The sequence below is a fragment of the Akebia trifoliata genome, chromosome 6 (assembly GCF_017979445.1).
Source record: "Akebia trifoliata isolate Shusen 1 chromosome 6, ASM1797944v1, whole genome shotgun sequence".
NCBI classification, from domain to species: domain Eukaryota; kingdom Viridiplantae; phylum Streptophyta; class Magnoliopsida; order Ranunculales; family Lardizabalaceae; genus Akebia; species Akebia trifoliata.
In genome coordinates, this window is record NC_141380.1 from 9189123 (window position 1) to 9212151 (window position 23029).

At 34.6% G+C, this 23029-nt stretch overlaps 1 protein-coding gene across 8 annotated transcripts in view; it reads right to left on the minus strand.

The window, feature by feature from the left end:
- LOC147400129 (alpha/beta-Hydrolases superfamily protein) overlaps positions 1-23029 on the minus strand; it is a 28464-nt gene extending 5435 nt beyond the window's left edge. For 2 of the 8 annotated variants that reach the window (XM_086445729.1, XM_086445730.1), the window contains exons 1-11: positions 22874-23028; positions 22536-22643; positions 22368-22441; positions 22198-22269; positions 22066-22094; positions 21577-21627; positions 20997-21047; positions 17212-17271; positions 17015-17097; positions 14420-14567; positions 7758-7808 (exon numbers count right to left, since the gene is read on the minus strand). In XM_086445729.1, the coding sequence (XP_086301855.1) occupies positions 7758-7808; positions 14420-14567; positions 17015-17097; positions 17212-17271; positions 20997-21047; positions 21577-21627; positions 22066-22094; positions 22198-22269; positions 22368-22441; positions 22536-22643; positions 22874-22947 (801 nt within the window). In that variant the 5' untranslated portion in view covers positions 22948-23028. Of the gene's footprint in view, positions 1-7757; positions 7826-12802; positions 13382-13907; positions 13983-14419; positions 14568-17014; positions 17098-17211; positions 17272-20996; positions 21048-21576; positions 21628-22065; positions 22095-22197; positions 22270-22367; positions 22442-22535; positions 22644-22873 lie in introns of those variants that run through there. The other 6 variants (XR_015179189.1, XM_086445735.1, XM_086445734.1 and 3 more) reach the window with 6 other exon arrangements.

Here is a 23029-nt window from a genome sequence, read left to right on the forward strand (position 1 = left end):
AAAGTGTTAGTGTCTAGTTTAAAAGAAGTGATATCAACAGTGGTAGGTTTGGAACAAGGTGCTTTTATTAAGGGTAGACAAATTTTGGAAAGGTGTTAGTTGCAAATGAGTTGATTGATTTGAGATTGAGAGAGGGTGTTTCGGGTTTAGTGTGCAAGATTGATATCCACAAGGCGTAGGATCATGTGAATTGGGGTTTTTTTAAGTTTTTAATGCAACGATGGGCTTTGGAGATAAATGGATTGGGTGGATCATGAAGTGTGTTTCGTCTGCATCTTTCTCAATTTTGGTCGATGGGAGCCCAACTAGTCATTTTAGGAGTTCGAGAGGTTTGAGACAAGTGGATCTGCAGTCTCCGCTTTTATTTGCTTTAGTGGGCAAGGCCTTGAGTAGATTGTTTAAGAGAGTAGTAATGTTGGGGGAGTTAGACGGTTTCGGTGTTTCAATAAAGGATACTAGGGTTACCCATCTTCAATTTGCGGATAACACTCTCGTATTCTAGGGAGGCTCGACTAACCAAATGCGTTTTTTGAGGGGTATTCTTTGTTGCTTTGAACTAGTGTTGAAGCTATGGATCAATTTTAGGAAAATCAAATTCTTGGGGGTTCACAAGTGGGCAGCAATGCTTGGGTTTCAACCGGAGTCGTTTCCTTCCTTTTAACTTAGGCCCTCCTTTAGGAGCTTCTTATAGAAGACAATTTGGGAACTGGTTCTTGAATGAATGGCAAAAAAATTAACTTCTTGGAAAGTAAAATATTTGTCAAAATGAGAAAAGTTAACTCTCATAAGGAGTACTTTGGAGAGCATTCCGGTGTACCACTTAACTTTATTTTTCATTCCTAACAGTGTGAAAACAGTTAGAAAGGATGGTCAGGGAGTTTCTGTGGAATGAAAAAGAGGGGGGGAAAAGGCAATATCATCTAGTCAATTGGAAACTGGTGTGTACTCCTAAAAAGGTAGGAGGTTTGGGAGTAAAGGGTTTCAGGATTTTTTTTTTTATAAGCTAGGGTTTCAGGCTTTGGAGGTTTGGGGAGGAGAAGAATAGTTTGTGGAGAAAAGTTGTTAAGGCTAAATTTGGGGAGAAGATGCTAAGATGGGATTGCGGGGATGTGAAAACTACGTTTGGTTGTGGTCTGTGGAAAGGAATCACAAAAGGATATCAAGAGTTTCATAAGTAGATTGTTTTTAAAGTGGGAATAGGAGATTGTGTTCGTTTCTGGGAGGACATTTGGTGCAGTGAGATGGCATTATCTCTGCAATTTCCCTTGATTTACGAGCTTTTCTCTAAAAAAATATAAGCAAGTTTCAATTTTCTTGAACTTCTGGGTCTTAGAAGGTCTCTTAACGATTGGAAAATTTGGGAGCTAGTCGACCTATCTGCGATTCTAGATCTTTAATGCTTGGATTAATTAGGGACTGACAATTGGGAATGGACCTAAAACAAGGAGAGAAGATTCTCAATAAGTTCTTTCCGAGCTACTCATGAACCCCAAATTCTAGCTTCATTTCCTTATAAAATCATTTGGGATTCTAAAATTTCCTTCTTTGCTTGGTTAGCGGCTTCCAATAAACTATTAGCCTTAGATCACCTTATTTGTATAGGCTTTATTACTCCTAACTTTTGTCCCTTGTGCAAGGCTAGTGGAGAGTCTGTTGATCACTTGCTTTTACAATGTTCCTTTGCCTCTACAATTTGATCTCATTTTTGGGGCCTGTTCAATGTGTGTTGGGTCCTCCCCGCTTCCTCAAAGAACTTGTTCCTCAGTTGGAGTTTTAATTTGTTCACTAGAAGGAAAAGAAGTCTTTGGGCTTTACTCCCTTTTGCTATTAACTGGAGCATTTGGAAGGAGAGAAATGGGAGAATTTTCCAAGGGTGGAGAGTTCATTGCACGAGATGATTTTGATGGTCTTAGGTTTTTCGTACTATTAGTACAAGACGGATGTCTCTTTTAGAGGAGTTTTCTTTGAGGAATTTGTTTTTAAGTGGGACTCTAAGTGTGTTGTTTAATTTTCCTTTTTTTTTTTTTTGTAGTTTTTGCTTCTCTTTGTACTCTTTTCTAGGTTGGTCACGTCGACCTCCTTTCTAATATTTTTTTTTTTACCTATTAAAGGGGCGTTATATCCTTTATATAAATGAGCTTAGATCTATTTGTAATACATAATCATCATCAAAGACTTATCCTAAAGCTTTGGGTTCAACTAAACAAATCATGTTCTTCCATTCAATTCTACCCAGAGCCATGTCTTTAAGTATTAAATTTACACTCAACCATACTAAATTTAAGTACTTCAATTTTTACTGGACATTCCTCATTTCCCTAAAATACATCAAATTCATAAAACCACTATTCCTGTATTAGTAGAAGAGCTCTTGATCTTTGGATCAAGCTCTAACTTCATACACCTCTATTCTGGCAATCTATTTTGATGTCATCCACCGAGCTTCAACATCTTTTCCCTATTTCTTCAATCTCATCATCTGTGGGCATTTTTCATCATTATTGGTAATCATTATACAATTTATCAAGGTCATTATAAATCACAGACATAGTTCATTATCGTATAGTTTATCAATTATCACTATAACTATTCATGGCAAGTATTATTCAAATGGGGTACTATTCCATGGCCTATGCATGTTGGTCACCTTCAGAACAATTACTAAACTTCTATCCAGGTTGATTTTTTAAGAGAAAAAACAGAAGAAAAAAAAGTCCGATGAACATAATGGTGGTTGTTGTAGCCTTGTAGGTGATGGTAGGTATTCATCAAGTAATCCAACCAGTTCACTAATTTGTAACAATATGGTATAATCCTCCGTTGGTGGTACAGGTGGGTTTTGGGCACCTTTGTGTGTTCAGTTGCCACATATGGTACGAGATTCATGCCCTTTCCTACTAATCTTGATGCATCATTTGTGCTATGCATTTATAGTTGCTCATACACTATCAATGTGTGGTGGATGTTTGATCATCTCTAATTAATGCAATTTGGAATCGATCAAGTGTATATGTTGCTGCACTATTCTAAGTGCTTCTATGTGCACCATATATTGTGTTGTGCAGGCGTACCATTTTCAATGATTGGTCTTGGTACAAGCACTTAATTTCCTACAACTCTAATTGCACCAAAAGTATAATCAATTGTAGAAATCGAAAAAAAAAATTAAGAAAAGTATAATATTTGTGCAATTGTTGCGGCGATGACCTACGAGGGAGCATCTCCTTTGTTTGATCATTTATATGACATATGTGCAGTTTTGTTACCATGTACATCATGTCGTGTTTCCATAGTGTGGATATTGGTGTGTATGAAGAACAATTAAACATTGTTGTGAACAATACGTTGTGCCCGTTTGTATATGTTCCTCAGGATTGTTCATGTTCATCCAATCTGTAGAGAACTAATTTGTTATGATCATTGAGTTGCACCAAAACAAAGTGAACACGATCAATTTCACAGGAGTGCTCAAGTGTACAAGGCTAGAAGACTTTTGAATGAAAAGAGGTTACAAGCAATTTGGAGCATCAACATCATTTATGCTCCAACTTGAGGGGATTTGTAGAAGACATGTTAGAATCATGTTTAGTCCTTATTTTATGCTGAATAGGATAGTTTTGGCGTTTTTTATATCAATTTACTACCACTTATTGCCTACAAGTTACATTTGTACTCAGTTGTTCTTCTATATAAAAGAGCTTAGGTCTGTTTCTAAATACATTCAAGGTAGTAGAACTAATTGTATTAATAGAAAGAATTTTGTGGAGAATAGTTCTATTTGCAATTTGTTGGGGCTTGTGGAACTGGAGGAACTTCACAAGGCAATTGTACCAGATCTATAAGTGATTCTCAACATTAAAGCTCTCTTCTTCTTTCGGTCTAAGCTTTACAAAGAATTTACTTTTAAGCAAACAACTACTTGCAGATCACAAGTAGCACCTTGCACAGAAACCTTTAAAAAAATACATATGTTTTGTTGGGCTGCAAGGGGTGACTTGTAATCTCCAACTAGTTGCTCCCTAAGTTGCACTCCATCTTCTTCTTCCCTTAAAAAAATACAAAGAGAGAGAGAGACTCCTCTTATGCCCTTCAAAAAATGAGAGAGAGTGAATCATTTTCTTCTTACTTTTTTCTTGTTTATTTGGGAGCGCAATCATACCAATCGAGCATAAGGGGGATTTTTTTAAGTGATTGGATGGAATAAGTTCTAGGTAGTCTGTAAGTAGTCATTCTCATTTTTTATGATTACATGTTTTAGATGAGAACTAGAAGATCATGTTGAGAGCTAGTATTTCATTTGCCCTTTGTCTTTCTCTTTAAGTGTTTGTTCGTCGGATCTCATCAACCTCCTTTTGTAGTTTATTCCTCCTTGGTTCTATTATAGCTATAAAAAAAATTACACTAATCATAACAAGACTGTCTGGATTGTCATTAACGGAAAACATTCTTTCCACCATCCATTTGTGGAATGAAAAGTATAAAATCATGCTTGCAAAATGAAAAGACCTTTTTGACTTGAAAAACAACTCTACTGTATATTTATAGCAATATTCTTGGCCTAAAAATAATTTTATTATGAAATAAATATGTTTTAATGGATGATCATCCAAACTTTTAGTTTAAAGAAAAAAAAATTGTGTTGCTGAAAAAAGGACTTTCTTATGCAACAACAACAAAAAAAAAAATGGCAACCAAATGGATCCTGAAAGTTCAGCAAAAGTTCACTCCAACAAAAAAAAAAAAAAAACATTAACATGCAAGAATGAAGTGGTAAAAACAACCAAGAAAATTAAAAAAGTCCGACGGACTTACATATATAACTGTAACTATACTCAGTGTTTTAAAAGTCATACGCCTCAAGACTTAAGCCTTAGCAGAAATTAATGAGGCTTACGCCTCAAAGGTGTAAGGCGTACGCCTCACGCCTCATGCCTCAAGAATAACTGAGGCTTAGCATCAGTTTGTTCAGCAGACCCTGATGTCGTGGGTCAAAATTTCAATTTTTTTTTAATTTTTCTTGCTATATTTTACACAAATACTCCCCCCCCCCCCCCCCCAATCTTTTATGCACTAAAGACTACTAAATAAAAGTGTATTTTGTCCTCTAAACATAGGTCATCAAGAGACATCTCAAAATCACTCTTTCAAACCCTAAAATCTCCCTACACCATGATTTCTTCATAAATGTTCCAACACTCATCCGATTTTGAATCCGTCGGTTCTTATAACTTTCTTATGACGATTGTGGTCAAATAGAACCAACAAATCAAGGATTTTCTTAGGTCATGTGGTTTTTCTATGCACTTGAACTTTTTACCCTTTTTTTTCTCAAAATCTCATATTTCTCTCTTATTTTTTTTAAATTATTCTCTAGTGTATAATAGGGTCTAAAACTTCATTCCTAGGCCTAGACTAGTTGTTTATTTGATGTTTGATACTCTATGACTTTATGAGTGATGGTACATTGCTACTTCCCAAAAATTTTATTTTTTAATGTTTATTTGATGCTTGAAGGTTGTTTACTTATTTTTATTATTTTTTGAATTTATTCTAATTTTATATATTTTGTATGATTTTTTTTATAAAATTAATTGAGGCTTACGCCTCAAGTATGCCTTAGGCACTTTAAAAGACTGACTATACTCTTGCTTTACAAGAAAACCAAACTAATTCCACGATTCAAGGATATTAAAAAAAATTAAAAAAAAAAAAAGAAAGAAAGAAACAAGAAACAGAGGATCCCGAGTTAAAAATAAGGGAAAATTATAAAAAAAAAATCAAATATAATAATTATTTAACAAAAAAGTACAAATTTAGTGAAAATTACGAAAAAGGTAATAAACCGGCCATGCAAGGGCCGGTTTTTTTCTCTCCATTTTTTTCTCCCTTTTATTTTTTTAATTTAAAAAAATCGAATTTTTTACACTCTAACCGGCCATTCAATGTCCTCTACATTTCTCTCTCCTCTTTCTCTCTCTTTTTGTTTTTTTAATTAAAAAAATCATTCTAACCGGTCATTCAATGTCCTCTAAATTTTTCTCTCCTCTTTCTCCCTCTCTTTTTGTTTTTTTAATTAAAAAAATCAAATGTTTACATTGCCATTCCATGTCCTCTCTCTCTCTCTCCTCTCTCTCTCTCTCTCTCTCTCTCTCTTTTAAATTAAAAAAAAAACGAATTTTTATATTTTAAACGGCATTCAATGTTCGCTAAATTTCTCTCTATTTATTTTTTAAATTAAAAAAAATGGATTTTTACATTTTAAACAACCAATCAATGTCCGTTGAATTTCTCTCTTCTCTTTCTCTTTCTCTCTCTATTTTTTAAATTTAAAAAAAAAAAGAATTTTTACATTCTAAACAGCTATTCAATGCCCGTTGAATTTCTCTCATAATTTTTTTTAAATGTAACGACCATTATTCAATGTCCGATGAATTTTTCTCTTCACTTTTTTAAATAAAAAAAATCGGTTAGAATGTAAAAATTTGATCTTTTTAATTTAAAAAAAAAAAAAAGAGAAAGAGGAGAGAGAAATTTAGAGGACATTGAATGGTAATGTAAACATTTGATTTTTTTAATTAAAAAAAAAACAAAAAGAGAGTGAGAAAAAGGAGAGAAATTTAGAGGACATTGAATGGCCGGTTGGAATGAAATTTTTTTTATTTTTTTAATTAAAAAAACAAAAAGAGAGAGAGAAATGTAGAGGACATTGAATGGCAATGTAAACATTTGATTTTTTTAATTAAAAAAATAAAACGAGAGTGAGAAAGAGGAGAGAGAAATTTAGAGGACATTGAATGACCAGTTGGAATGAAATTTTTTTTATTTTTTTAATTAAAAAAACAAAAGAGAGAGAAAGAGGAGAGAGAAATGTAGAGGACATTGAATGGCCGGTTAGAGTGTAAAAAATTCGATTTTTTTAATTAAAAAAATAAAAAGGGAGAATAAAATGGAGAGAGAAAAAAACCGGCCCTTGCATGGCCGGTTTATTACCTTTTTCGTAATTTTCACTAAATTTGTACTTTTTTATTAAATAATTATTATATTTGATTTTATTTTTTAATTTTCCCTAAAAATAAATATACGAGAAAGAGAATTTTTTACTAGGTCTAGTTAAAAGTAGAAAATACATATAAAAAAGATCTAGAAAACTTGATAACGTTACAAAGTTTTGTAATAGAGATTGAAAAAGTAAATATAAAATATCTTAACTATCACTCCAAAACATTTATTTAATTCAGTAACTTAGTTTTAAAACATATACTTCTGTCATTGCAAGACATATAGGATAATTTGTCAAAATGTGTCTTTCACAAACACTTGGACTACTAAATAACTAGAAAAAGACATCCTCAGATATTAGTAGTATCATTGGATGCATAAAGACATGGGACAAAGTACACAAAGGCAATGTTAAGTCGTGAGTATAGAACACATGCACCCTTTTAAGGGGCCCATCTCCTTTAAAATAAAGTACAATAAAAGGAATTTTGCATTTCTGACGTAGCAGAAACCTCTCATATAATTTGGACACCTTTTTCTTTTCTTTTCTTTTCTTTTCTTTTTTCCATATATGTTTCCCTTTTTACTTTCTCTTAATAACTATGGTATCTTTATAAGTATAATTATTAATGTAACAGATGGATATGGAATATTTAAATGCTAGCATCCAAGTGAGTCATGAATGATACCATGAGTCTCTCATACTATAAGATGTGATTTCGATATAAAAATTGTACATGAAGTCAAGTAACAATCACCTTTTTGAATTCTGTCATTGCCATAAAGAGGACATTCCGCATTGTATGGTACTGTAGATCATCAAAAACTACTATAAAAGTTAGTACAGTAAATCTACATCCATAACAAACCAAATGTTTTGGTACAATATATGAGGCACTCCTTAGATCTCGCAGGACTATTGTGTAGAAAATACTCTAAAGATCAGTGTTGTTATATGTATGGATTGATTAACTGTGTTGTAGGGGAAAATGCGGATCAAGTTAATGAACTCCATAAATAATTTCTGAGGCATGAAAGATTTTACAGGACTATTGCATATAAAATATTCAGAAAAAAAAATATGCACTAAGATGTATAGTCCACTATATCTTTTATAGGGAAATCTACCACTTAACAAGTAAATTTTAGAAATAGATGAGATGCATCAGAAAATAAAGGCCAGCTTTGCAAGAGAGTCTGCATTACTCCATCAGCAACATACCGTCGACATATATATATATATATATATATAGCCAACATGTTTTATCCTATATGGGCTAGAAATTTTGGAATGGGCTGATTTTTTGTGAGTATGATCTTTATGTGAGGAGATCATCCTCACAAAAAATCAGCCCATTCTAAAACTTCTAACCCCAGTATAAAAGTTGAAGAATCATGGACCAGAAATTTTTACCATTAATTTGTAAACCACTTTCAATGGGGTTAGAAGTTTTCTGAATGAGCTAACTTTTTGTGAGGATGATCTCTATGGTGAGAAGATCATCCTCAAAAAAAAAAAAATTAGCCCATTCCGAAACTTCTAGCCCATATAGGACAAAACACGCTGGCTATGTTATTGTCTCATGAACCTGACCCTATATATATATATATATATATATATTTGATAAGTACAGTCAATTTCATATATAACTTATATGAAAGCATAAATGTCATTCCTAAGCACTTGTAAGAAAAGAGATGAAAAAACTCATAGTGAAGATGCTTATATAAAAATCAGCAGTAAATGGAATAATGCCAGACGATAAAAGATACTTCTTTCAAGGATAGTTAATGAAGGGTACATGAATGACAGCCCCTCAATTTCAGCTTTCTTGGATTTTAGGATACATGAATTTTGGAATTAGCATCATGGTTTTATCATATGACACCATATTTGAAACTGTAACTATTGGATTGAGCCTACCTAGGATAATAAAAATAATAATAATAATAAAAGGATTTTTTTAGATTTTCAAGAAAAGATAACACACCGGGAAATATGCCAGATAATAGTGGCAAGGGATAAGGCATTTTACAATTGATGAAGTAAGAACACATAAAATGCATTCACAATAAATGCAAGAAAAAAGTATTATTTTATAAAGATAAACGCCCTGAAATGCTTATATAATAAATTATCAAATATCATATAAAACATGTAGAGGTAACAACATTTTGATGGATGTAGGGTGCTAATTGTTAGTATCTTAGGGGAAAAAACAGGAAAAAAAGGTTCCAACAAAATGGATAATGACCTCAAGCCATGCCCATCTCCGCATGCTTATGGCTAGGCCAAACAACCAAGCACACATGACAAAGTCCTAGTTTGAGATTGATTCTGGCCATTCTCCAAACTCTATGTATGTTACCTCTAACTCTCTGTTTATACAACTATAGCCACAAGACAAGTTTTTAAAAGAACAGATAGTTCAGTTATAAAAATAAAATTAGAACAAAATTACTAGTTCTTGTGTAAAAATCCCCAAGGAATCCAATTGAGTAAAATGAAAATAAAATACTATACAAAAATTAAAAAAAAAAAAAACAAAAAGAAGTAATTACTATTCTTGGTTTGCCACTCCTCTTATAGAATGCAATGATGGTATAGGGATGACCGAGGGGGTAAAATACTCTACAAAGTGAAATAAAAATAAATAAAAAGAGAGAGTAATTTCTTTTCTTGGTTTGCCACTCCTCTACTTGAATGCAATGATGGTATAGGGACAAGGGGGGAGTTTCAAGTTTTATGGCTCATTGGGCAATGTGTGTTCCACAAAAGAGAATCAGCCCCTACTATATGGCTATAAGAATGGTAGGGATAGAAGTTTGATCACTGAGAAAATTTCTTAAAGAACAAGGCGCGGGGATGGGGAACCCTCTTGTATATAATATGCCAATCCTAGAAAACCTACAATCTCCAAGAGGAACTAAAATCTAAAGGTAAAGTTTCATTCAATAACTCCAATTAGAAGCCACATTTCCCAAGAAATTTTAAAGGAAGCACGATCTCAATGTTAAAGAGTTGGGGAAGTTTATCATCTTATTGATAGCATCCTCACCTATTAACATTGTCGTCAAAATATGGCCCTAGATTTATGCTACCTTCTTAGCTCATTTTCAATATCTAAAAAATGATCCACGCCCATACTTTGAATCACAACATCCAGATCAAATTGCTTGAATCAATAACAAGCAAATCATGATAGATCATCACCATCATCATCAAAGCCTCATCCCAAAAAAATTGGGATCGATTGAACAAATCTTATTCCCCCATTCACGTAGTCCCTGCCCATCAATAATGTTGTTTCTAGTGAGTTTATATATACTCTCATTACATCAATCCACATTCTTTTTTTATTTTTGTATAGCTCTTTTAAAACCTTCAACTTGCACATTCCTTAATCAACCTTCGTTCCACAAAACCAAACCCTCTCAACTAAATCTCATTTAATTTGTCACCTATTAGGACTAGTACTATATTTTCATGTACACATTTCGTAGGTGTAAATTTCCTTCCAACACCTCAAGATGTGTGGTGCAAGATTAAAGGAGCTTTTTATTTTCTTTTCCAGTTGCATTCACTCTAGCAAGGTGCCTGTCAATTATACTTTGAGCCTCAAGTTTATTTTTAGTCAATAAAATATTAGCTTGGGTCAGAAAGAATTGCATACCTTAAATATTCATTAGTCCCTTTTTTATAGCCAATTTGGAGTGATGACGTGGTTAACAACTTGTAATGTGATTAATAAAAATTGCATCAAACTTGTCACATTTGACAAACGTGTGGCGACAGTTATCACCTTTTGAGACCATTTGAGGAGGACATGCTCTGATAGTCGTTCTTTCCAACCACGGTTAGGTGACACGATCTGTATGTCAATAGATTATATAGTACTAGGGTGGATGGTTGAATATACGAGATTTGGAGGCTCCTTATGAGCAAGTGAAAATTTTAGTATATGCCCATCACTTAATGCGTCTAAAATTTTATTTGTCTCCCACCTTAACTGTTGAGAATAGAAGAGGTTGTACTCGATAACTTCCAAAAGAAAGGAGGAGCGAAGAAAGATGGGGAGAGCAAAATAGGCATCGAGCATACAGTTAAAAGCGACTAAAAGGATCGTGCAGATAGTTCGGCCAAAATACTTGAAGGACACAATTGAATGGTGACAAAGTAGGGGAAAAAAGCAACTACATAATTGAATGATCCACCTTCAAGCACCATTCAGAACGAGGAACCTCCTTTGAAGGCAAAGGCAAGGACAAGAACAATTCAAATGGGTCAAAGCGTTGCAAGAGGACTTGAAAAGGCAAGGGAAACACCAACTCAATTTCCTCATCATGAACCAACATGTCTTCAAGCAACAACACTTTGTCGGAGGGTAGGAAAAGCAGAATTGAGAGTCTAATGCATGTGTAGTCAACCTAACCCATGTTGAAGGGAGTCTTTTTAGGACCTAATCACATCCCACCTCGAACAACAAGGTATTCCTTGAGCGACTTATAATTTTCATGTATGGTTGTTTTTTTAATGCCTTTGCCACACTAGATAGCTTGCAAAAAATGCAAAGAAATGCAAGGAGATGAAATCACGTTAGTCGATGCGATTTTTCATCTTACTATACGGAATCATTAAACCTTGAATGTTGAAATGAGCCACAAACAGTAGCCTAGAACTGCATAACCCTCGGACATACAAATTGTGTCTCGTGATCGTGGTTAGAAAAAGACAACTATTAGAACAAGTATCACTGACATGACCCCAAAAGGTGATAATCGTCGCTACATATTCATCGAACGTGGCAGGTTAATGTGATAACTGTCAACTTCACAAGCTGTCAACCATATAACCACTCCAAATTTTGTTATAAAAGAGGGACTAATAAATGACTAAGATACACAATTCTCTCTAACCTAAGCCAATACTCTATTGAACTGAAAACAAATGTGAGCGATGACCATAATTGCCAAACATCACATATCTCACACCATGCACCTCATGGTATTGGACGAGATTTTTAACCCCAGACATTATTCCTAATTTTATTTTTTCTTAATTTTTCTACTCAATCTCTTCATATCTAACGTGGTCAATCTATGCACGGGTTGTCTTTTGATTGCTAAAAAATCAACTCCATAAAACATAGCTAGCCTTCTACCTTACAATAAAATTTCTTATTAGTTGATGATTGGGATGTGTTAGTCAAATAGCACCACCTCCACTTTAACCATCCATCAATAATAGTATGGACAACATCCTCCTCAATATCTCCATCATTATGAATAATAGAACCAAGGTAATGAAAACGATGAATTTGAATCTTTTATATAAGTGAAACATTTCATTAAGGATCACAAAAATAAATACAAGGATAATTGTTCAAGGGAACCAACCAAGAAAACATTGTCCAAAAACAAATTATCAAAATGTCCTACGACTTGCAATATTATATTGTCATAGTAGATATATCAATGAAGTAAGGCCTCATCCCACCTAAACATAAAGTCCTCAACATACACCCCAACGTGGCAACGTTCCTTGTGTAATTTGGACCAGTAAAATAAGGTGTTTTGAAACTAAAAATGATCTCCTGCCCCAAAATTCCCTACCATCAAAGATCCTCCTATCTCTCCTTCTAGATACCCTAATAAATCATGAATAGTAAAGAATGCTACATAATCCTACCACTTAACAAAACTTTGATGTCGGCCAACTACAAAACAAGAATGCTAATAATTTGGGAAAAATCTAATTCAAGCCAAAAAGTAATGGAAATGAGATCGGGCATCTGGAGCCAACTTACAATGTAATAGAAGATAATAGATTGTTTCCCCCATTAGATCTACACATTGAGCAATAATCCACCATAATGATTCTACAAGATTTAATATGGCAAATTGCCAAGAATTTTTCTAGAGCCGGAGTCCAAAAAAATAAATAAGAAGCCATCAAGGACAGGGTTATATTCGTTTCAAGCCCCCTCCAATACTCATTTGTCCTCAATTCTCAAGGAAATGGAAAAGTCTTGCATATTGTTCATCAGGTTTGCTATGTAATATATCTCCCAGTCATTAATTCTTGGCCATCAATCTTAAATTGTTCTTCCTCTCCATAATGTCATTACTAAAGTTGAACTCCCATACTTTATGCTGGTTCTACTTATTCTAAACCCTTGGACTCCAAAGCAATGCTCCAGATTTCTAGTTTTCCATAGACACCCTTTCAAGTCTCATCAACTACTTCATCTGCAAAAGGATGATCCAGGAGTATATTCCCCATTGTGGGTCACCAATGATGTCTGTCATCTGCAAATACCCATTTTAGCCTGCAAGCAATTCCCTCCTCTCTAGTGTTGAACCATTTGTGATGCACCAGAATCTACACCTCAGAACATTCACATTAAACCAAATCAGACCTTTGAACTGAAAAGGTGGCTTACAAAAGAAGAAAGAAAAGTGCGACACAGACGCGCTAAACATCATGAATTCAGGATTTATCTATTTTCTTACTTCAAGTCTTTATTTATGATAAGAAATGATTAGAAGAACATTACAAAAAGATTACGAGCATATGAAGTGTAGTCGGATAATTTGTATTAGGCTAGATAGGTCTATAAATATAGGGTTTATTTGATGTAAAAGACAAGTTGATTTTAGTTCAAGAAAATAGAGTTTAGTTGAGAAGGGAATTGTAACCCAAGGTCAAATCCTTTGTATGGTCTTAAGATGACCCAATTGGACTTGTGCAAATGAACCCTAGGTTGTTCTGCACAACAGAGGTTGTCGTGCATATCTCCTATTTGAGTCTCCATTCAAAAAAAAAAAAATTTGCATTATATGCACCTAATTGATGATCTGGCCAATACTGCAAAGCTGAAACAAAAATATTTTACAAGTTCAGTTACCTAGCAAGAGAAAAGTCCCCAAACAATCTTAAATGCTAAGGTGGGAACCCTCAGCCTCAAAATTGTTCTCCCAATCTGTCAAGAGAAGCATATGGCATCAAGTACTATAAGAAGTTTATTCAGTTACTATACCCTCAGCAATGCTATTCTTTGAAAACAACATGAAAACATTATTATAATACCTTGTCACTAGAACTATAAGCACATTATGCTGCTAATAATATCACATATACGACTGTAAAAGACAAGTAGGCAACGGTGTTCATTGAAGCACAAAAGAAAACAGAGGATACTCAAAAATAAAGCTCAAGACAAGCATCATTTTTTTTCCCTTTTTTGATAGATAAAGCCAAGCATCAATTTGAAGTCACACAAAAAAACAGCAATATGAAGACTAGGTCAAGTTTAAAAAGGATTTCACAAGCCTTTCATTATTATGTCTTTTGGGTGAGTTGCTTTGCACCTTAATAATATCAACTCCATCAGTACAGTAAAAGAAGGGGGATTTTAACCTGCAGCAGGTGACTGCAAGCAGCCTCAATTGCCGTCGCAGACCACGATTTCCCAATAGATTTTCTCACAAGAAATTTGGAAACACGGCTTGGAAGTAAGCCCAACACTGCTACAATAGAACTAAGTGCAAAACTTTGAATCTGGGACCTGAAATTCAACTCATAGAAATAAGCACTATGGATGCCAGAGAAAATTTTTGCCAAAAACTGCGAGATAGGAACACAAATATTTTAAGAAATTACTTTCAGTACAACTACAATCAAAAGAATGCCAAATTCAGAAAAGCCATTTACGTGAACAACAGCTTAGCTAGATAATCGCTTTATGACCATCACTAGAGGAAGTATAATTAGGACCATGGTTTTAAAACTTGTTTCGACGTCTCGTCTCGTCCATGAACGAGACCGAGTCATCCGATTAATTACTGTCAGCTCATTCAACAATGAGAAAAAATGGACTGACCTTTGAGAAACACCAGGTTTGAGATAACTTGTCTATCTGTCTCGTTGGTGAACGATACCGAGACGAATCGGACGAGTTGTCTCGGTCTAGGACAAGTCGTCTCGGTATCTGACAAGATTTAAAACCATGATTAGGACTGACCACCCTCCCCAAAAAACAAAGGAACAGCAACTGAAACAAGGACCAACAGCTCTTACCTTTTTGGTCATAATTTATATTTATTTCTAGTACATACTAGCTTCGGAGGAAAGTATACCATTAATTCTATTCTATCTACAGAACAATAAATGGTACTAAATTCAACATATTTTCATAAACATATTATGAAATATTTCTGCTTCCATGGGGAACAAAAGAAACATTACTGGAATATTTCCTTTTATACCAAAAAAAAATGTATTTTATAAATGTACAAAAATAATTAATAATTACATATAATGTATGAAAATTGCTAAGTTAGTGGTAAATAAGGTATAAAATAGAGAACCCATTACATATAATTTTCAGTAATTAGTATATTTGAACACTTATTGGTTAGTTAATGTGTAATATAATTTTCATAATTAAAAATCATCTCTTAATTATTAAATAACTTTTATTGAAAATTTCGAAAAATAGGAGACCCATTGGTCATAAGTCCGAGTGACTATGACCTTCTTAGGTCATAAGTAATTTTGTTTTCTTGGTGGGTTAGTGGTTAACAGTTAACTTTAGTATAAGAAGGGGATCAAACGGTTTGAACCTAAGACCTTGGGAACAACCTCCACAAGGTCTTACCACTTAGCTAAGACTTGATCATGAATATATAAATGTTCGTCTCATATACACAAGTCAGTATGAACCGAGCGCAATTTCTATAGCTTTTGTCACTCCAAGTTTTATTAGAGGCCTTATATATTGGAAGGCTTATGTAGACCTACTCTTGATGAGTAGGATTTTCATCTTTGGACAAAGAAATGGTGGAGTGGCTTAAAAGGAAGTTTAAGGTGGAAATGGTTTCCTCCATGCTTCAAAGTTTCATGCTGTTTCGAAATGTTACGGCAGAACATTCCCGTTTCAGCCAAGATTGGAACAAAACATTGAATGTTTCGGGAATGTTTTGGATTGTCTCAAAAAGTTTAAAAATTCTTTATAATGTTCCAGTGGTTGAGACCGTCTAACCTGACCAAAACATTGAATCGAAATGATATTTTAAACCTTGGTTTCCGCTATCAAAGCCCCAAGTCTGGAAGGGTTCATTTTGACTTTCCACAAACCTTTTAGGGGTTACAATTGAAGATCTCATGAAAGTGTTTGAAAATGTTCACAAGAAGGATAAGTGTGATAAAGGGTCAAATGCAACATTCATCAATCATTCTCACCCTCCTCTTTCTCTAATCATTCAGCTACTAAGTATTTATCAAAGACACTTTATTTAGAAAAGATCAAACAAGGACATTTCACTTGCTAAGAATTTGTCGTGTCGGACACCAAGTTGAACCCACATGCCAAACTGGACACACTTTACCAAAGATATATTTAATTTATTCAAACATTCTGTTTTCAACTATTATTTACATTATTGCTTATGCGATTTTAACGTGTATCAACAGACGTAAAAAACATTCTTCATATATTGTATGCTTAACATGAACTAAAGTATTCAAAAAAAAAAAAAATTATCAGCATATAAAACAAAATATAGACATGATGGTGTATTACTAGTGTGCGCAGGTCAATTTGTCATACTCTTAACACTTCATACTAGTGTCTTCACCAACATGCATCTATGTCTATGTTATGTAGCATTCAAGGGATTTTCCTATCATGCTAATTTTTATTAAAGTTGTTGGATTGCAAAGAAATCTCAAGAGGGAAAAACTTTCTAACAGTAACTAGACTTCAATACCCTTGAAAATTGTGTTACAGGGGAAAAGGAAGTGCAAGTGTATATTAAATAAGCATAATGGAACACAAAGTTGTTAACAGCTTGGGAAAGGGAAGCTGAAATGGCATGTGCATATAGCCTACTACCCTAGTCGGCAAAGGAATAATGAATAAGGGGCCCTTCTCTTGACCAAAAAAAGTAAAAAAGGAAAAAGGGCCGGACAGCAAGAGAGGTGATGTTACTCGTAAACAAGAAAGAACTATACGCTGCAATCTTCCCAATCTTAGTTTGCACCAAGGATTCCTTGTTCAAACTTAAAAATGGATAAAGCCCTATGCAATATTTCACCTGTAAATTCAGAAAAAAGGCAATTTTAACTAGAATGGATATTCTAAAAACTGAGCAAATGAAAGATGGCACAATAAAACCAAGAATATTAAATTACAATAAAGCAGTAGTCACCTGTTCTGGAAATCTTTTAAAAATTTCCAGAGAAATATATGACCCAATAGAGTGCCCAACCTTCAGCAAAGGAAATGAAAGTCAGCTGTTAAAATGGACAAGAAACTAAAATTCAAGCTTCATTAAGATTTAAACAATGTCCAAGGTCTCACATGTAATACCCGGAGGATTAAATATGTCCTAGCCAATCTAGAAGATTGATCGGTTTACTTCATATAAACAAATCCAACATAGACATTCCCCAAAAACATATGGTAGGATGAAAGCAATTATAGTACTCTGGAAATCACAAAGCATAAACAAAGAATTTTTTATACTTTTACCATGTCCCCCCTTCTAATTCAGTGAAAAAGATGGACATCATTGCCAGCATTGAGCATCTTTTATCCAGGCCCATTGTTTTCACAACACAAATGGTAGAACATGATACCAGGATCAACATGGTGATGATCATGAGAATATTTCATGGTTATAATTCCACATAAAGATAAACGCATTTATGCTGTTTTGATGCTAGCAGGAATTTAGAATTCTTATTTATTTGGAAAACTTTAAAATTGTCAAGAAATAACAAGATAAAAATATTTTCAAAATCATTGTGAACCCAATATACATTATTATGCCATTTTGATATAAGCAAAGCTTTTTTATGACCACAAGAAGCCAAAACAAAGCCAGAAGTGCATGAGGAAAAGAAACACGATATTTTTTTTAAGTTGTCTAAGTTTCATTCATCCTTTCAATCACTACAAAATAAATATATTAAACAAAGAAGAGAATTTGAAGATCTCTACTAGTTGTTAACCAACCAACTACTTCCAAAGACCGATCTGTTGGAGAAGGGGAGAACAATGAATATAAGAGAGTCACGCGGCTTGATTGGGGTATGACACACCCGAGAGTGGAGGAAAATATACACTCAACACTCCCCCTCACCCATAAAGGTGGAAAGATTTGAACCCATGACCCCTACGAACCTAGAGCTCAGATACCATGTTAACCTACCAACTACTCTAAAAGACCAATCTGTTGGAGAAGGGGAGAATAATGAACATAAGAGGGTCACGCGGCTTGATTGGGGTATGACACACCCGAGAGTAGAGGAAAATATACACTCAACACTCCCCCTCACCCATAAGAGTGGAAAGATTTGAACCCATGACCTATACGAACTTAGCACTCAGATACCATGCTAACCTACCAACTACTCCAAAAGATCGATCTGCTGGAGAAGGGGAGAACAATGAATATAAGAGGGTCACGCAGCTTGATTGAGGTATGACACGCCTGAGAGTGGAGAAAAATATACACTCAACACTAGTGTCATTGAAAGCGCCCTCGATCCGCGGGGTGCGCGGATCCGTTTTTGACCCTTGAGGTTTGGGAGTCGCCACCTAGTTATTGTGGTCTAGGAACCAAACTGACTCTAACATGGATAAAAAGAACTAATCTACCACAAAAAATCTGAATTTGAGGATCATGTTACGGGGTTGGAAGGTGTTAGGCACCAACCCCGCCCGGCCAAAGCCGGTCTCTACTAACTTCCCAAATATATCACATTGCTAAAAACCTAGATAAAAATAAAAAAATTACATACCTTTCCGATAGCAAGGATTTTGTTCCCTCAGATCTGACAAAAAGAGCTCCTTGTACTGTACTCCCTGCTTCGTTCTATCTCCGGATTTGACTTCGGATCTCCTAGATCAAGGTATCTCCTTGTTTTTGGATCTGAACTCTTCAAGTTTGTTGCGGATGTGGGGGTGTTTTTGGAGAGATTTTAGGTGTTTTCTAGACTAAAATTGAAGGAGGGATGTTAGGTAAGGAGTTGGGACTCCAAAACTAGGGTTTATGGGGGGCTAGGGGAGCTTCTAGACCTACTTCTCTTAGGGTTTATGATTTGACGAAAATAGGGTGTGAGCACCTCTATTTATAGAATTTTTTTAAGGTTGATTTGGATAGAGTTAGTGTTTAATTAGAGATCTTTTAATTAGAGTTGTGTTTTAGTTAAAATTGTTTTAGGTAGAATTGTGTTTTAATTAGAATTGTTTTAGGTAGAATTGTTTTTAAGTTAGAACTCTATTAAATAGAGTTATTATTTAATTAGAATTCTATTATGACTTTTGGTCTTATTGATTGACTTTTAATGTTTTGACTTTAGTCTTAATTGATTGACTTTTAATATTTTAACTTCAGTCTTGCTTAATTGACTTTAATTTTGACTTTAGTCTCACTTGATTGACTTTAATACTTTGACTACAGTCTTGCTTGATTGACTTTAAATTTTGGAGAACCCCCTTCCATTATTTCTTTAATTCTTTGGACCCCCAAATGGAGGGGTCCTTAAAGAAATATCCCACGAACCCTCAACAATTTTACCCGAAAGTCCGATTGATCGATTTTTTAGGTTCAAATTTTTAAATTAATTTCATCAATGTTTCACTTTAATTATTTAATATTTTATTTATTAATTCGAATTTTTTAATTATGAAAATTGTGAAATTACCGTTTTGCCCCCGGAGAGGACTTTTCACGTTTCAAGTCGATTTTTAATGTTCTAGGATGTTTTAGAATCGGTTTTTCGTAAGGAATTCAATGAGAATGTTGGTTTGTGTCATTTATGAAAATTTTTATGTGAAATGATTGTGAACTTTATGAGGGGCATTTTCGTAATTTTGTCAAATTCTGTTAAAATTAGTTAAATGATTTATTTGGTTCCGATTTGTTATTTTATGTGTTCGAGAGAGTTTTCCTAAGCGTAACGTAGGCTCTAGGGTTGTTTTGAGATTAGGGGTATTTTGGTAATTTGGTAATTTTTTAGTGATTTTTATCGTGAAGTTTCTTTTTGGTCTGCAAGATGATGATTTCTATGTTTCTGGGGTCGTATTTTCCTAGCGTAGCGTGGTTTCTAAGGTTTTGTCAATTCGAGATACCTCATCCGGATTTCTGAAACACATCTGGTAACAAAATAAAGCAATGGAATACACATCCATCATTGGGAATCATTGCAATCGGATTGACGAGTTGATTAATCAGGCGAGTGCAAAAATGGGGTGTCTACAGTCATCTTTGGCAATGACACAGCATCTTCATTGGCACGTCTATGTGCATGAGTGTACAACTCAAACTCTAAGCAAAATATCTCTAATATTGTTTGACAATCTTCCGTTTTGGTCCAAATCATCCACTCACTTCTAAGATGTCGTTGCAATGGATTGATGAACATAACGAATATTGTTGACAACCATTTACCCCAAAAGGCCAATCTGATGGGAAGGTGCAACTACGAATATAAGAGGGTCATGAGTCAAACTGGGGCACAATATGTGAGCACGTTACACCCAGGAGGTGGATAACACGACACTCAACACTCCTCCTCACCCATAAGGATGGAAAATTCTTTCGAGGAGACTTGAACCCTTGACCTATACAAACCTAATGCTATAATAACATGTTGACAACCATTTACCCCAAAAGACCAGTCTGATGGGGAAGATGCAACTATAAATATAAGAGGGTCACGAGTCGAACTGGAGCACGATACGCGAGCACGTGACACTCGGGAGCGGAGGCAGATAACACAATACTCAACATGGGTGAGGGGGAGTGGTTAGTGTTGTGTTATCCGCCTCCGTTCCCGAGTGTCATGTGCTCATGTATCATGCCCCACTTCGACCCGTGACCCTTTATATTCATAGTTGTGCCTTCCCCATTAAAGGGGTCTTTTGGGGTAAATGGTTGTCAACAAATATAAATTAGACTTAATGAGTAAATAGAAAAATTCTTACCAATAACAAAGGAACTTTTGTATCTTGAAAGTCTTGCTTGATAAAGTACACCTGAAATTGTGAGATTGAGTGGACATCATTATTTTATATAAAACATCGGTGTTATGGTAGAATGAAGTCCAACCATTACATATGGATGAAAGTTGGTAGCGTTATGGTAGAAGCAGAGCCCCTACAAAGCGTCTAAAAAACGTGGTGTCCAAAGGAGAGGGGGTGGTAAGTGGAGAGACGTAAATGTACCAAATAAATAGAGGGTGTCTTTGCTCAGACATGTTGCCATTTTTCGAAGCCACAAGTCAATTCTAGAAAATGTCCTGAAAAAGGAGGGCAACTTTGTAGTTTTGAAGATGAGAAAGGACATTATACATGTCCAAACCTTGGAAAGCATGACTCTAGGTCTATTCTTTGTCTAGCATGATGATGTAAACAATTTCCAAAATTGTAGTGTCCTGTTAAATAGTTTCTAAGTAGCTTTCAAGGGAGGAAAAAAATGAGTATCCTTATGTCCATTGGGTATATAAACAAGTCCATAGTTTTCTTTTAACAGGTACAATGACGCATAAAAGATAAGAGCTGATACCTTATGAGCAATCTGGTCTTGTAATGAGAATAACCGCCCATTCTCCCAATTCTAACAGCAATGATAAAACTTTATATTAGCATGATAGACATGTCATCTATTAAGTACAAGCATAATCAGATAGGTGTGTAAGATGACAAGGAATGAGGATAGCACAACCTCCACAAAGTAACAACAAGAAGGGTGCAAAGCAACAAGAAACCCATAAAAGTGTGCTCATTCATGATAAATGAAGAAAAAAGACAGTCTCAAAAAAATATAAAATAAACCCAAAAAAAAACAAGGAAAGAAAAAGGACATAGGGTGTGAGGAATTTAATTGATAGTAAACAAGAGGGCACATATATTCTTCATCAAAATCAGAAACCCATTAGTTGAAATGTTAGTTAGTTCTAAGGGCATTACAATTTACAGCCATTTTAATTTCAGAAACAAACAATTATTCTATTTATGCTTTAACTAATAGCTTATATGGGTGCAACATGAGTACCTTTGTTGTTTGGGTAATGTGTCCAATTGCTGAAGATCACAACAGAAATACAAGTAATTAGTATAAAAAAAATTCTAAATTTCCAACTCTAAAGAGCCAAAAAGAGAATCTAAAAAAGCACCCATTTCTTGCCTGTCACAGATGCACATCCTCCAAGCTGCTCATACACTGATTCCAGAAAATCTTTGTAGAAAGAAACAATCCCTTCAACAATAAACAACCACCCCCAACTACTAAGACTCATATAAATAAAAATTAAAAAAGGGGAATAAATCAAGTCCGTACACCCTTCATCATCTAACCTGGATTTCCGGGGATAAATAGAACATGGTATGAAGGATTTTCTGCTCGCAATTCGAGTAATTCTGTCACAAAACTACAAACAAGAAAAGTCAAAGACGAAAAAATCATCACCAGTTCAATCTTTAAAAAAAAAAATTATTAAAGAGTGGATTAGATTAGATAACAACCTTGACACATTGCATAATCGAAGAGTGGCGTGTTTTCTCCCTTTTGACAGTAAATTATCTTCAGCCATCTTACTAATTGTACACTTCGTTATAGTAGAAATCTTGAACCTTTCGTCATAATTTGCAGATAAAGACAGATCCGATAAATGAGATCGAAACTTTAAAGAGAAATTTGGGTACAAAGATGTAATAATATGGATCATGGATCACAAAAAAAATTATAACAAATCTACCAGATCTAGTAAAGCTACATCAATTAACAACCTTAAATCAGTAATGGAGCACAAAAGAACTGAATTTTAGGGCAAATTTTGAGAGAGAAAATGGAAGAATCTTACCTGGTCCTGGAGTGGCAGAACGATAGTGGGAGAGAGAGGAGAGAGGGAGTAATGGGAGACGAAAGGCGAAGCATTTTGAGTGCGATTTTGGAGGTCGTATTAATCCACGTGTATCGTCATGGGTATTTTTGAGTATTTTTTACTCACAACCAACAG